The 14,010-nt window shown below is 45.0% G+C and overlaps 1 protein-coding gene across 2 annotated transcripts in view; it reads left to right on the top strand.

The window, feature by feature from the left end:
• The window catches only part of LOC121569939 (collagen alpha-1(XI) chain-like), a 202,515-nt gene that overhangs the window by 148,043 nt on the left and 40,462 nt on the right, over window positions 1-14,010 (top strand). For both annotated transcript variants that reach the window (XM_041881290.2, XM_041881292.2), the window contains one exon: window positions 3,064-3,279. In XM_041881290.2, coding sequence (XP_041737224.1) covers window positions 3,064-3,279 — 216 coding nt within the window. The remainder of the gene's footprint in view (window positions 1-3,063; window positions 3,280-14,010) is intronic.

The following is a 14,010-nucleotide window of genomic DNA, read 5'->3' as shown; positions in this document are numbered from 1 at the left end:
AAACTGCCTGCTTTCCCGAGTCGTAGTGGGAGGATCACGCACCATATCATCGAGTGTCTCCAAGTTGACTTCAATGTGATGGTTATTATATAAATATTTGTGCAAAAAAAAGGCGTTTCAACCGCCATTTCTTGCATAATATTTTTTACGACACAAAAAGATCCCACCATGTTGAACGAACAAGTTATCCGTCTGCATTTACACCATTTTACCTCAACGTTTCCATCACACGGTGTGACTTCACTCACATAAAAACTGTGGATGGAAATGTGGTTAGTGTTGCGATTCAGAGGAGATCTCCCAACCTGCCACTGCCAGACGCCTGGGGTGTGTCCTAACACTCTACAACAACACCTTCCAACCTGCCACTGTCAGACGCCTGGGGGTGTGTCCTAACACTCTACAACAACACCTTCCAACCTGCCACTGCCAGACGCGTGGGGGTGTGTCCTAACACTCTACAACAACACCTTCCAACCTGCCACTGTCAGACGCGTGGGGGTGTGTCCTAACACTCTACAACAACACCTTCCAACCTGCCACTGTCAGACGCGTGGGGGTGTGTCCTAACACTCTACAACAACACCTTCCAACCTGTCACTGTCAGACGCCTGGGGTGTGTCCCAACACTCTGCAACAACACCTTCCAACCTGACACCACTGAGCTACACACAGTCACATAAGGGATGTGTCCCAACACTCTTCACCACCTCCCTCCCCTACCCAACCTGCCACTTGCAGTGCCACTGAGCTACGTACACAGCCAGTCAGACGGGATGTGTCCCAACACTATACAGCACTCTACTACTCTCACCTTGCTTCCTTCTCTTCGTTACCTGGTCTGAGAGAACATTAAAAGTTGATATAGTGGATACACAGTTTATCTATACTTCTCCCTTTTTGTAACGTACTGAGGAAAGGAGACAAGGAAGACCAGGTATTTAAGGGTATAGGGACACACCCCAAGTCATTAGTGTTGTTGGGACACAGCCCCATTCACTAGCACTAACTGAGCTCCAGACGACACCAGCAGCCTTCCTCCCTGTACAAATATTAGGTTTCTGTACACCAGGCAGAGGCAGCATGTGAAGAGAAGAGCCCTGAAGACCTCAGCAGTCAGTCAGTCCTACACTCAGTAGTCAGATCACTCCTCAGGGCTAGATTAAGACTGCCTGCCAGCCTGCATGCTCCCTCCCTCCCGCCCTCCATCCAGCCACCCACCCTCCCTCCCTCCCTCCCTCCCTCCCTCCCTCCCTCCCTCCCTCCCTCCCTCCCTCCCTCACTCCCTCCCTCCATCATCTATGATAATGTCTCCTGTCTGAGACCTGCTGCTCTGTTCTGCTCAGAGAGGAGAGGCTAGCTAATGGTAATGGTTCCAAAGCGAGAGGAGAATGGCTATGGGTGACTAAAAGCGAAACCCGTCTCCTGAAATAACCTGGATTATTTTGTTGTTTTCTACATTTGATACTGACTGGATCATACAGTGCTTCTGAAAAAGTTTGATATTTTCCAAGAAGTATAAACCATCAGCGGTGGAGCACAGTGTTGTTACACATCTTTCTAATGTTGGATTCTGATAGTCATTCTTGCTTTATGAAGTAGATGGCCTGATATAATGAATCATATTATATAATATTAAATATTATTTCACCCCACATTAAAAACTCTGAATGAGCATCTTCCCTCAATCTGTATCTTCAAAATGTGTTCTACTCCTTCCTCTTCATCTCTCTCTCTCCCTCTATATCTCTCTATCCCTCTATTCCTCCCCATCTCTCTCTCTCCCTCTATTCCTCTTCATCTCTCTCTCCCTCTATTCCTCTCCATCTCTCTCTCTCTCCCTCTATTCCTCTTCATCTCTCTCTCCCTCTATTCCTCTCCTCTTCATCTCTCTCTCCCTCTATTCCTCTCCATCTCTCTCTCTCCCTCTATTCCTCTCCATCTCTCTCTCTCCCTCTATTCCTCTCCATCTCTCTCTCCCTCTATTCCTCTCCATCTCTCTCTCTCCCTCTATTCCTCTCCATCTCTCTCTCTCCCTCATTCCTCTTCATCTCTCTCTCCCTCTATTCCTCTCCATCTCCCTCTCTCCCTCTATTCCTCTCCATCTCTCTCTCTCCCTCTATTCATCTCTCTCTCTCTCTCTCTCCCTCTATTCCTCTCCATCTCTCTCTCTCCCTCTATTCCTCTCCATCTCTCTCTCTCCCTCTATTCCTCTCCATCTCTCTCTCTCCCTCTATTCCTCTCCATCTCTCTCTCCCTCTATTCCTCTCCATCTCTCTCTCCCTCTATTCCTCTCCATCTCTCTCTCCATCTATTCCTCTCCATCTCTCCATCTCTCTCCCTCTATTCCTCTCCATCTCTCTCTCTCCCTCTACTCCTCTCCATCTCTCTCTCTCCCTCTATTCCTCTCCATCTCTCTCTCTCCCTCTATTCCTCTCCATCTCTCTCTCTCCCTCTATTCCTCTCCATCTCTCTCTCTCCCTCTATTCCTCTCCATCTCTCTCTCTCCCTCTATTCCTCTCCATCTCTCTCTCTCCCTCTATTCCTCTCCATCTCTCTCTCCCTCTATTCCTCTCCATCTCTCTCTCCCTCTATTCCTCTCCATCTCTCTCTCCCTCTATTCCTCTCCATCTCTCTCTCCCATCTATTCCTCTCCATCTCTCCATCTCTCTCCCTCTATTCCTCTCCATCTCTCTCTCTCCCTCTACTCCTCTCCATCTCTCTCTCTCCCTCTATTCCTCTCCATCTCTCTCTCTCCCTCTATTCCTCTCCATCTCTCTCTCTCCCTCTATTCCTCTCCATCTCTCTCTCTCCCTCTATTCCTCTCCATCTCTCTCTCTCCCTCTATTCCTCTCCATCTCTCTCTCTCCCTCTATTCCTCTCCATCTCTCTCTCTCCCTCTATTCCTCTCCATCTCTCTCTCCCTCTATTCCTCTCCATCTCTCTCTCTCCCTCTATTCCTCTCAATCTCTCTCTCTCCCTCTATTCCTCTTCATCTCTCGCTCTCCCTCTATGCCTCTTCATCTCTCTCTCTCCCTCTATTCCTCTTTCTCTCCATTGCAGGGCTCCCCTGGTGAGAGAGGTGCTGCTGGACCTGGCGGTCCAATCGGTCTGTCTGGTAGAACTGGCCCTCAGGGGCCCCCAGGGCCTGCTGGAGAGAAGGGAGGGCCTGGAGAGAAAGGTCCCCAGGGACCAGCTGGTCGTGATGGAGTCCAAGGCCCAGTGGGTCTGCCCGGCCCCGCCGGACCTCAGGGTCCACCCGGAGAGGACGGTGACAAGGTTAGTACCCTACCCTCGCCATCTGCTCTGGCCCAGTCCCGCCCAGGCACAGGACCACTCCTCTCTCTCTCTCTCTCTCTCTCTCTCTCTCTCTCTCTCTCTCTCTCTTTCTCTCTCACTCTCTCTCTCTCTCTGTCTCTCTCTATATATGGGTAATTCTTCAACTATGGTACTCTTTGAGCTAGACAGTTTCAGAAAATAAAAACATTTCTACAAACAATTTTTTAGTATCAGTTGGTTTCTCAATCTGTCTGGAAACCTTCCCTGAAGTTGGCTGTGATGATTTGTATTTACTAATATATATTTTTTGCCATTTTTATCTGACAGTCCAAGAAAACGGTCATTTCCATCACATAACAAAACATGTATTTTTAAGAGAAAATAATGAAATATCTTCTGTTATAAATATATTTGATTAAATAGCACACACATATCTGTTCAAATTTGTAATTTATTATTTTTTTCAGAAATGTAACTGTAAAGATTTTACAATGTTTACACTAAAAAACACCTAAAACTAGGTCAATGGAACATCATTTTCTTATCATAGCTCAAAATCATATATTTCTCAAAGTGTATACACAAATCTTAGCCCTAACTGCACAATTATCAACACCACTGAATATAGTTGGTTTGATTGTATGTTTTTTATGTTTTACTTTAAAATATGTGTTGTGGTGGAAATGACATGGCGTGGCGGAAATGACAGATAGGCAACTTCCAATTAAAAAATTTTTTTCTACTGCTCTATGTGGTGAACCAGAGCAAATCAATAAGCAACAGCATTTGTGAACAAAAACATATCACCAATATTTTTAAATTAAAAACAATCCAAAAAATGAAAAAACATGAATTTGTGTTAAAAATCAGCAAATCATTTCTTCACTGTTTTCTACATGCTGAACTAGAGCAAACTAGTACAAACTAGAGCAAACCCTTTATGTCATCATTACCTTAACATAACCTTAATATAACCAGTTGAATAACAGATAAAATAGGCAATATATTTTGAAATTGAAAACTTATATGCCTATGCTGAACCAGAGCAAACACTCTGTACTTAAACATTACTGTCATGTGTATTATATCGTAAATCCATGTACTGTCAAACGTAATCATGTGGAATAACAAGTTGAATCTGACTAAATAGACATTGTATTTGCTAAATACTGTATCTGTCAAACTTGCATATGGGCCAGAGGTTCAGTTATGTTTCATGGTCAAGAACAGAGCATATTTCTTTCCAAACTGTTGGCTCCACCATCACATGCCTCTTTGTTACTGGTTGAGGCTCTGGGACCAGCCTGATCACATCTTCTGGCCGGTACCAAATAACATCGTCTCTCATAGGCCAGAATAACTTGTTTTTGCCAATATGACTCATGGTTCTCACCAGAGCACAACCCTCAGGGTCCACATCCTGTATAATGCCAGGATAAGGATCCCCATCATACCGTACCACACACCAACTTCCAATCAGTCCCTCATGCAGGTCTATGATGGGTTGAGATGTGCTGGTAAGTGTGCTTGAACTTTTTTTGTATTTTTCAACTTTTCTGAGGGCATCCTCAAGCTTTTGTTTAATGTCATTAAGATCTCTGTACACCTTTGCTTTTGCCTTCGCAACCTTTTTTTCTCCCTCTTTTCCTCTGTGGAGTTCTCTCTGGTGTAGGCTCACACAGCTGAGGTGTTTCAGGGATGTCTTCTGCATTAACACTCATGTTGTCTGGTGATGGTGGTGGTGTTGTATGTGCCATGAAACTATTCACTGCTGAGACCATTTTCCATTTCCTACGTCTGTTTCGTTGAGAAATTCGCCACTGTCTTCTCATTTTTCGTTGTTCTCTTTTCGGCATTTCTGTCACAGATTTAACAACACCTTGTTGCTTTTTCTTCAGTATCTTTCTCTGTCCTTCTTGAGGGACTCTGCATATTTAAGTGGATCTGATTTTATTCTTTCTCTGTATGATCTTGACCTCTGTGCTGTGGTATTGCTTGCCATCTTAAAGAAAGAGCCAAGACATCATGTCAAACCTACTTATCTATTGTTCTCTTATTTACCAACAATATTGTAATATTGTTAAAACTGTTTTTGAATTTAGTATCAGTATTATAGCCCAAATAATTTGCTGTTTAGCACGAACAATGTCATTTCCACCACAACCTGTCTTTACCACCACAATGAACACTGTGGTGGAAATGACTGTGGTGGAAATGACATTTCCCCACTTTCCCTCTAAAATCTCATGCTATGTTAGCCTGCTAATATTAGTTTTAGAGTTAGCATTAAATATACACAAATTACACATTATTAAATTAAATGTATCCAGTTATTTTTACGTCCATGTGAAATATGAGCTGTTTGGAAATGACGACCAATAAACATACTCTCAGTTTTACTCATATTTACCTTGATTTTTCTTCTTTTCATTACCCCCTGTAGAGGACACCATTTCATCCAGCCATGTGTTCCACTGTGGAGTTTATGTTGCTATGGTTACTAAATATACAAACCTAAAACACTGATCCCAGGATTCTATTTTGTACAGGGTGGTGGAAATGACAGTGACCCCAAGGGACAAGGGTTCTATTTATGAAAAATATAGGAAAATGTGAATATGTATCACAATATATAATATGTAGAATTGAAATAAATGGTATTTTATCATTTGTACTTGAAATCTACATTATTTAAATATTTAATTTAGAATTAAGCGAGGTTGAAGATACAAAGTCTGGCTTAGGGACAGAGGGAAAACAGTAAAAACCATGCATAAAAGGCCTCATATTATATAATAAAAAGAATGATTGAGCCATGATACATTTTTTATAAGTTCCCCTTAGGGTGGAGTAAGTATGACAAAAACAAAAAAGAAGAAATGTTTTTTAGTTTTTATTATTTCATCCAGGGACAAGAAAAGTACCATAGTTAAAGAATCACCCATATATATATATATATATATATATATATAAAATAATAAAAAATTGTAGTAAATTATAATAAATAAATAAATAACAACAATAAAATGGTTACAGTCAATAGTAGAAATTTAATAAATATACAAATATAAATATGGAAAATGAAACTATAACTAACTTATAACTAAACAACGGTCATATTCACCATTACATCAGTAGTACAACAACCATCATCATTACTACCACTACTACCACCACCATCATTAAACTGCCATTACCACCCATACCACTACTATTTGGAATGATAAACAACAATAATAATGGTAATGACAATAATAGCAATAACAATAATAATATGTAAGTTACTATTTACTATGCAGATGTTATTATTCAGTGTCCCTCAGGCTATGGCAGGCAAATACATATTTGGCTGCAAGAGGAGCCATTGCTCCTTCGCCCATGAGTATTTTTAATTTTTCCTCTGGGTTTAATAAATTAAGTCTATCTCTGACTCTCTCTCTCACTCAATTCAATTTCAATTTCAATTCAATTTCACTCTCTCTCTCTTGCTGTCTCTCTCTCTTGCTCTCTCTGTCTCTCTCTGTATCTCTCTCTCTCTCTCTCTCTCTCTCTCTCTCTCTCTCTCTCTCTCCCTCTCTCACTCTGTCTCTCTCTCTGTATCTCTCCCTCTCTCTGTCTCTCTCTCTGTCTCTGTCTCTCTCTCTCTCTCTCTCTCTCTCTCTCTCTCTCTCTCTCTCTCTCTCTCTCTCTCTCTCTCTCTCTCTCTCTCTCTCTCTCTCTCTCTCTCTCTTTGTCTCTCTCTCTCGCTCTCTCTGTCTCTCTCTGTATCACTCTCTGTATCTCTCTCTCTGACTCTCTCTCTCACTCTCTCTCTCTCTCTCGCTGTCTCTCTCTCTCGCTCTCTCTGTCTCTCTCTGTATCTCTATCTGTTTCTCTCTCTCTCTCTGTATCTCTCTCTCTCTGTCTCTCTCTCACTCTCTCTCTCTCTCTCTCTCTCTCTTTCTCTCTCTGTATCTCTCTCTCTCCCTCTCTCCCTGTCTCTCTCTCTGTATCTCTCTCTCTCTCGCTCTCTCTGTTTCTCTCTCTCTCTTTCTCTGTCTCTCTCTGTATCTCTCTCTCTCTCTCTGTCTCTCTCTGTATCTCTCTCTCTCTCTCTCTGCATGCTGGGAGTGTTTGGTGCGTGCTGGGAATTTTTGAGTGAGTGCTAAGTGCGAGTGTTGTGTAGAGTTAGATATCCTGGGTTTTCCTTTTCTTGGTGATATCCTTTTCTCTTCTATGCATGATTAAGGTTATTATTTCTATTTCTTTGTTGTGGTAGAATTAAGTATATTGTTTTTCGTGTCGAAATTACCCTGATTTTGGTGGGGATGGCGGCCCGAATGGGGACGCCGTCCCTGTCACTTCGGCACGGCTTTAGGTGTGTTACTGAAGCTACTGTCAGGGTGGAAGAGGTTCTGGTCGCCGTAGGAGAGAAGGTAGGATATGAGAATGTTGCTTATGCGTCACGGATGAATAAAGCGGTGGTGGTATTTCTTAAAGAAGAGCGCCTTGTTGATCGTATGGTTGAGCATGGCATACTTCTTAAAGGAATGTTTATTCAAGTTACGCCGCTTTTTTCTCCGTCAACAAGGGTAACGATTTCAAATGTACCGCCGTTCATTCCAAATGAGCTATTGGAGCGCGAGTTATTGCGCTTTGGGAAGTTTGCAAGTTCAATTAAGGTTGTCCCATTGGGTTGCAAACACCCGGCGTTGAAACAGGTTATGTCGTTTCGGCGACAGGTGTTTATGTTTTTGGACTCACCGGAGCAGACTTTGGAGTTATCGTTTAAAGTCAAGTATGACAATAGACTGTATATGGATTATGCTAGTACGGGTAGTCAACGGTGTTTTGAGTGTGGGGATGTTGGTCATAAGCGACATGCTTGCCTGAAAAGGGAGAAGGCAGAGGGAGGGGCGCAGGTGGTCCTCGTAACGCCTGGGCCCACTGATGTAGGAAGAGGTGGGCTGACAGTGGTAGAGCAGCCACACGCATCTGTTGCTGAGGAACAATTTGTCCATGTTGAGGGCACAGAGGTGCAACTTGTACCAGAGGGAAATGTTATGCAGCAGAAAAAAATTGTTGTAGAAGGTAAGGATGGATCTGAAGGGCCATTTCCTCAGACTGGTGAGGAGGTGCCCAGTACGAGTGCTGTGGTACAGGAGGGGGTACATGTGGAGCTAATCTCCCAGGTAGTGGAGGAGATGCCCACTACAAGTAATGGCTTACAGACATTTACATTTACATTTACGTCATTTAGCAGACGCTCTTATCCAGAGCGACTTACAAATTGGTGCATTCACCCTATAGCCAGTGGGTTAACCACTTTACACTTTTTTTTTTTTTTTTTTGTTTTTGGTGGTAGAAGGATTACTTTATCCTATCCCAGGTATTCCTTAAAGAGGTGGGGTTTCAAATGTCTCCGGAAGGTGGTGAGTGACTCCGCTGTCCTGGCATCGTGAGGGAGCTTGTTCCACCATTGGGGTGCCAGAGCAGCGAACAATTTTGACTGGGCTGAGCGGGAACTATGCTTCCGCAGAGGAAGGGGAGCCAGCAGGCCAGAGGTGGATGAACGCAATGCCCTCGTTTGGGTGTAGGGACTGATCAGAGCCTGAAGGTACGGAGGTGCCGTTCCCCTCACTGCTCCATAGGCAAGCACCATGGTCTAGTAACGGATGCGAGCTTCAACTGGAAGCCAGTGGAGTGTGCGGAGGAGGGGGGTGACGTGAGAGAACTTGGGAAGGTTGAACACCAGACGGGCTGCGGCATTCTGGATGAGTTGTAGGGGTTTAATGGCACAGGCAGGGAGCCCAGCCAACAGCGAGTTGCAGTAATCCCGACGGGAGATGACAAGTGCCTGGATTAGGACCTGTGCCACTTCCTGTGTAAGGCAGGGTCGTACTCTCCGAATGTTGTAGAGCATGAACCTGCAGGATCGGGTCACCGCCTTGATGTTAGCGGAGAACGACAGGGTGTTGTCCAGGGTCACGCCAAGGCTCTTCGCACTCTGGGAGGAGGACACAACGGAGTTGTCAACCGTGATGGCGAGATCATGGAACGGGCAGTCCTTCCCCGGGAGGAAGAGCAGCTCCGTCTTGCCAGGGTTCAGCTTGAGGTGGTGATCCGTCATCCATACTGATATGTCTGCCAGACATGCAGAGATGCGATTCGCCACCTGGTTATCAGAAGGGGGAAAGGAAGAGGGTTCATGTGGAGCTCATCTCCCAGGTAGTGGAGAGGTTCCCAATTTGAGGGGCTGGGGTACAGGGGGGCTAGTCTCCCAGGTAGTGGAGGAGATGCCCACTACGAGTAATGGGGTTCAGGTGGGGCTAGTCTCCCAGGTAGTGGAGGAGATGCCCACTACGAGTAATGGGGTTCAGGTGGGGCTAATCTCCCAGGTAGTGGAGGAGATGCCCACTACGAGTAATGGGGTTCAGGTGGGGCTAGTCTCCCAGGTAGTGGAGGAGATGCCTGGTACGAGTGATGGGGTGCAAGTGGGGAGTGTTGAAAGGGATGTGGTAGAGGGGAGTCAGTGGTCTGTGGCCTCAGTTGAGGAGGATCAGGAGAAGGATATCTCTCTTGATACGATATCAGCTGGTGAGGACTCAATTTACGATCTAGAGGAGGTAAATGGGTTTCTGGATCAGACTTTTGGGAAATCCGTCAAATTGGCAGATTATTTTGATGTTGATAAGTTTGTGAGGTCAGCTGTGATGTTACAGAAGACGGTGGCGTTAGACCAGTTGAGTGAGAAGAAGCGGTTTCGCTTGAGGAAATTTGTTACTGCTGTTGCAGCAGCAAAAGGTGGTGGGAAACGTGGTCAGGTTAAGAGAACATTTAAATAATGATGATGATTATGCCTCATAGGGTGTTCTATTCTCTTTGTCTGGTTTCTCTGTGGTATCTTCTGCTTTTCCTTTTTCTTTTCTATATGGAGGTACTAAGGGTAGGTTCTCTCAATATTAATGGAGGAAGGGACTGGAATAAGAGGGCTTGGGTATTAGAAGTAATAAAACAGAAAAGGCTTAATGTAGTTTTCCTACAGGAGACACATAGTGATGAGGAAAATGAGGCTGACTGGGGTATGTGGTGGGAGGGGCAGCATATACTCAGTCATGGTACTAATTTCAGTGCTGGGGTGGCAATCTTGTTTTCTTCAGGCTTAGGGGTGACTGTGGTATCTACAACAGAGATTGTCAAGGGTCGGGTTTTATTGGTCAAGGTGGATGTTATGTTTTTTTTTTTTTTTTTTTGAATGTTTATGCTCCTAATGAGGGTTCCAGAGCGTATTGTTGGTTTTGATAAAATAAAGGAAACCTTAAGACAGTGTGACCAAGAGGGGTGTATGGTTTTAGGGGGGGACTGGAACTGTACAGTGGATTTTACTGTTGATCGCACCGCTGAAGAACCTCACCTGCGGTCAGCAATTTGTCTGTCTGGTCTATTAACTGAGTTTGAGCTTTCTGATGTGTGGAGAGTAAGGAATGCAAAAGTTAGGCAGTACACATGGCTAAAAGTTAATGAAGGTCATGTCAGTGCAGCAAGGTTAGACAGGTTGTATGTATCTGAGCAATACTGTAGTAGGGTTGGAAGGTGTGACATTACTCCTGTGGGTTTCTCTGATCACCATATTGTCACTGTTGATATTCACTTGTCCTGTCCACGAAGGTCATCATCTTATTGGTATTTTAATGTTAAATTGTTACATGATGTCATATTTTGTGAAAGGTTTTTGTTGTTTTGGGAAAAATGGAGGGTTACAAAAGGGAATTTTGAGTCCTTGAGACAATGGTGGGAGGTTGGGAAGGCCCAAATACGATTATTTTGTCAACAGTATACTGCTCTGTCTCGAATTGAAGTTAAAGAGACTACCAGGGCCCTTGAACAGAACATTAAATGTATTGAATTGAAGTTGCTCACTCAGAATGACCCCGGACTAGTCATGAACTTACAGGACAAGAAACATGAATTGAGGTCGTTTCTGCATGAAAGAGTGAAGGGTGCCTTGATTAGGTCTCGTTTCGCTTCCCTCAAGGATATGGATGCTCCTAGTGCTTTTTTTTAAAACCTAGGACAGTCGACATTGCAACGTAAACAGATGGTCTGCCTTCGTCTCCCTGATGGGAAGGTGACCACGGATGACAGTGAAATGCGTCAACATGCCGTGGATTTCTATTCTGCCCTCTATAAGGCGGAGGATTGTGACTCTCTGTGTACTGAACAGTTGTTACACGGTCTTCCTCAATTGGGACCTGAGCAAAGAGTCGCATTGGACTCTGACATTACACTGCAAGAGCTGTCCACAGCAGTTATGCAGCTCTCAACAGGCCGAGCCCCTGGCATTGATGGTTTACCATCTGAGTTTTATAAGCACTTTTGGGGGTCTATTGGGGAGGATTTTTATGAAGTGGTGTGTGAATCTTTTCATGAGGGCTCTCTTCCTGTATCTTGTCAACGTGCGGTACTTTCACTGTTGCCAAAAAAGGGGGATTTGGCTCTCATAAAAAATTGGAGACCTGTTGCTTTGCTGTGTGCAGAATATAAAATTGTTTCTAAATGTCTCTCAAACAGGTTGAAAGAGTATCTGGGATTGTTGGTCCACAAGGACCAGTCCTACTGTGTACCTGATCGCTCTATTGTTGACAACTTGTTTCTAATAAGAGATGTTTTGGACATTTGTAAACTGTCTGATGTAAATGTGGGTTTACTTTCTTTGGATCAGGAGAAGGCTTTTGATCGTGTGGACCACCAGTACTTGTTTAAAACAATGAAAGCCTTTGGGTTTGGGGATGTTTTTTTGTCTTGGATGAATTTACTGTATGCTGGGGCCTCGTGTATGGTGAAGGTGGGGGTGGTTTGAGTTGTCCCATCCCTGTCCAAAGGGGCATCAGGCAGGGATGCCCAATTCCAGGGCAGTTATACAGTCTGGCGATTGAACCAATGCTTTGTTTTTTAAGAGCGAAGCTTACTGGTTTCTCTGTGCCAGGTGTAATGAAGGGTCCCACGATAGCACTGTCTGCGTATGCAGATGACGTGACAGTTTTTATTACAGGGGGTGAGGATGTTAAGGTTCTCTCAGACGCCTTAAAGGTGTATGAGGGGGCCTCCTCAGCTAGAGTCAATTGGGAAAGAGTGAAGCGCTGTGGGCAGGCCAGCTTCAGATGGGGTCCGCTCCACGGTTACCAGGGGGCTTCAGTGGGGCAGAGATGGGATGAAGACTTTGGGGGTTTTTTCTAGGCTCCGATGTCTTTCAGAAAAAGAACTGGGAGGGTGTAGTGGAGAAAGTGTGTGCCAGACTGTCAAGATGGAAATGGGTGCTGCCCCAGCTGTCTTATAGGGGAAGGGTACTGGTAGCTAATAACCTAGCTGCCTCTACCCTGTGGCACAGACTAATGATTTTACAGCCACCAAAGGGTCTGATACAAGAGCTTCAGAGGACCCTTGTCAACTTCTTCTGGTCTGGACAACATTGGATTAAAGCTTCAGCCCTGTACCTGCCACTGCACGAGGGTGGGCAAGGCCTGGTGGACATTTCTTCCAGGATCATGGCTTTCCGGCTTCAAGCAGCCCAGAGACTGTTGTACAGTGACGGTTCTAGCTGGGTTGACACAGCCTACGCATTGATGAGGAGAGCGGGCTGTTTGGGCTTAGACAAGCACCTTTTCCTCTTAAAGCTGGAGGGGGGTGAGTTGCCTGGCCTGACTCCATTTTATGAGTCTGTTATGCAGGCTTGGAGAGTTCTGGTCAAGTCCTGTAAGGCCTGCACGCCACCAGGGATGTGGCTTTTTGAAGAGCCTCTTTTTCACAACACTGCCATCCAGTCCCGTGTTCTGGGTTCAGCTAGCCTACGTTCATGCCTGTTAGGCGTGGGGTGTACTAAGCTGGGTCATCTGATGTGGAACAGGAATAGGTCGTTGGAGGAGCTGGGAGAAAGAGCGGGGATCCGATCGTCTCGCCTGCTGAGGAAGGTCGTCGCTGAGGTCTGTGATTCCTTGCCAGTACTTCATCTGCAGTATGTGACTGACACTTCCAATTCTGATCGGTGGAAGGAGGGTCTGGATTATGTGTTCCCTGCACTGATTGTTAGTGCTGCGGCGGGGGCATTCGAGGAGGACGTGGGGATGCTGCTTTCCTTCGATACCCCGGAGCTGGGGGAGTTCAAGGAGGTGGGAAAGAAGGCCATGTACAGAATATGTGTAAAGGTGTCCCATGCCTCTTCCCTGGAAGGGGTAAAATCGACGAGGTGGGCGGGTGTGCTTGGTCCAGGTGCCTCCCCAAAAGGCTGTTGGCGAACATTATACAAACTGCCTATTGATAAGAGGACAGCTGACCTCCAATGGAGGATAATACATGGAGCCATAGCCACCAACATGTATCTGGTACACCTGGATCCTACTGTTGGGGAGGGGTGTCCATTCTGTGCTCAGTCTGAAACTCTGGCACATCTGTTTTTACAGTGTCCCAGGTTGGTCGGGATGATTGACCTGATCACTAATTGGTTCTCAGCTCTGGGAGAGGTTTTCTCTTCCCAACTGTATATATTTGGGCCAAAGTACAGGTTTAGTCAGAAAGGTGTAGTTGTGTTGCTTAATTTTGTGTTAGGGGCAGCAAAATTAGCCATATGGAAGACCCGAAAGAACAGTATTCGGGGACAGGGGTCTGTGGATGTGGTGGGAATGCTGGAGGGAATGTTGGCAGCAAGACTAAGGGTTGAGTTTGCCTATTATAAACTTGTCAACAATATTGATCTGT

The sequence above is a fragment of the Coregonus clupeaformis genome, chromosome 7 (genome assembly GCF_020615455.1).
Source record: "Coregonus clupeaformis isolate EN_2021a chromosome 7, ASM2061545v1, whole genome shotgun sequence".
Classification (NCBI taxonomy): Eukaryota; Metazoa; Chordata; class Actinopteri; order Salmoniformes; family Salmonidae; genus Coregonus; species Coregonus clupeaformis.
This window is presented reverse-complemented; position numbering and strand designations above follow the sequence as displayed.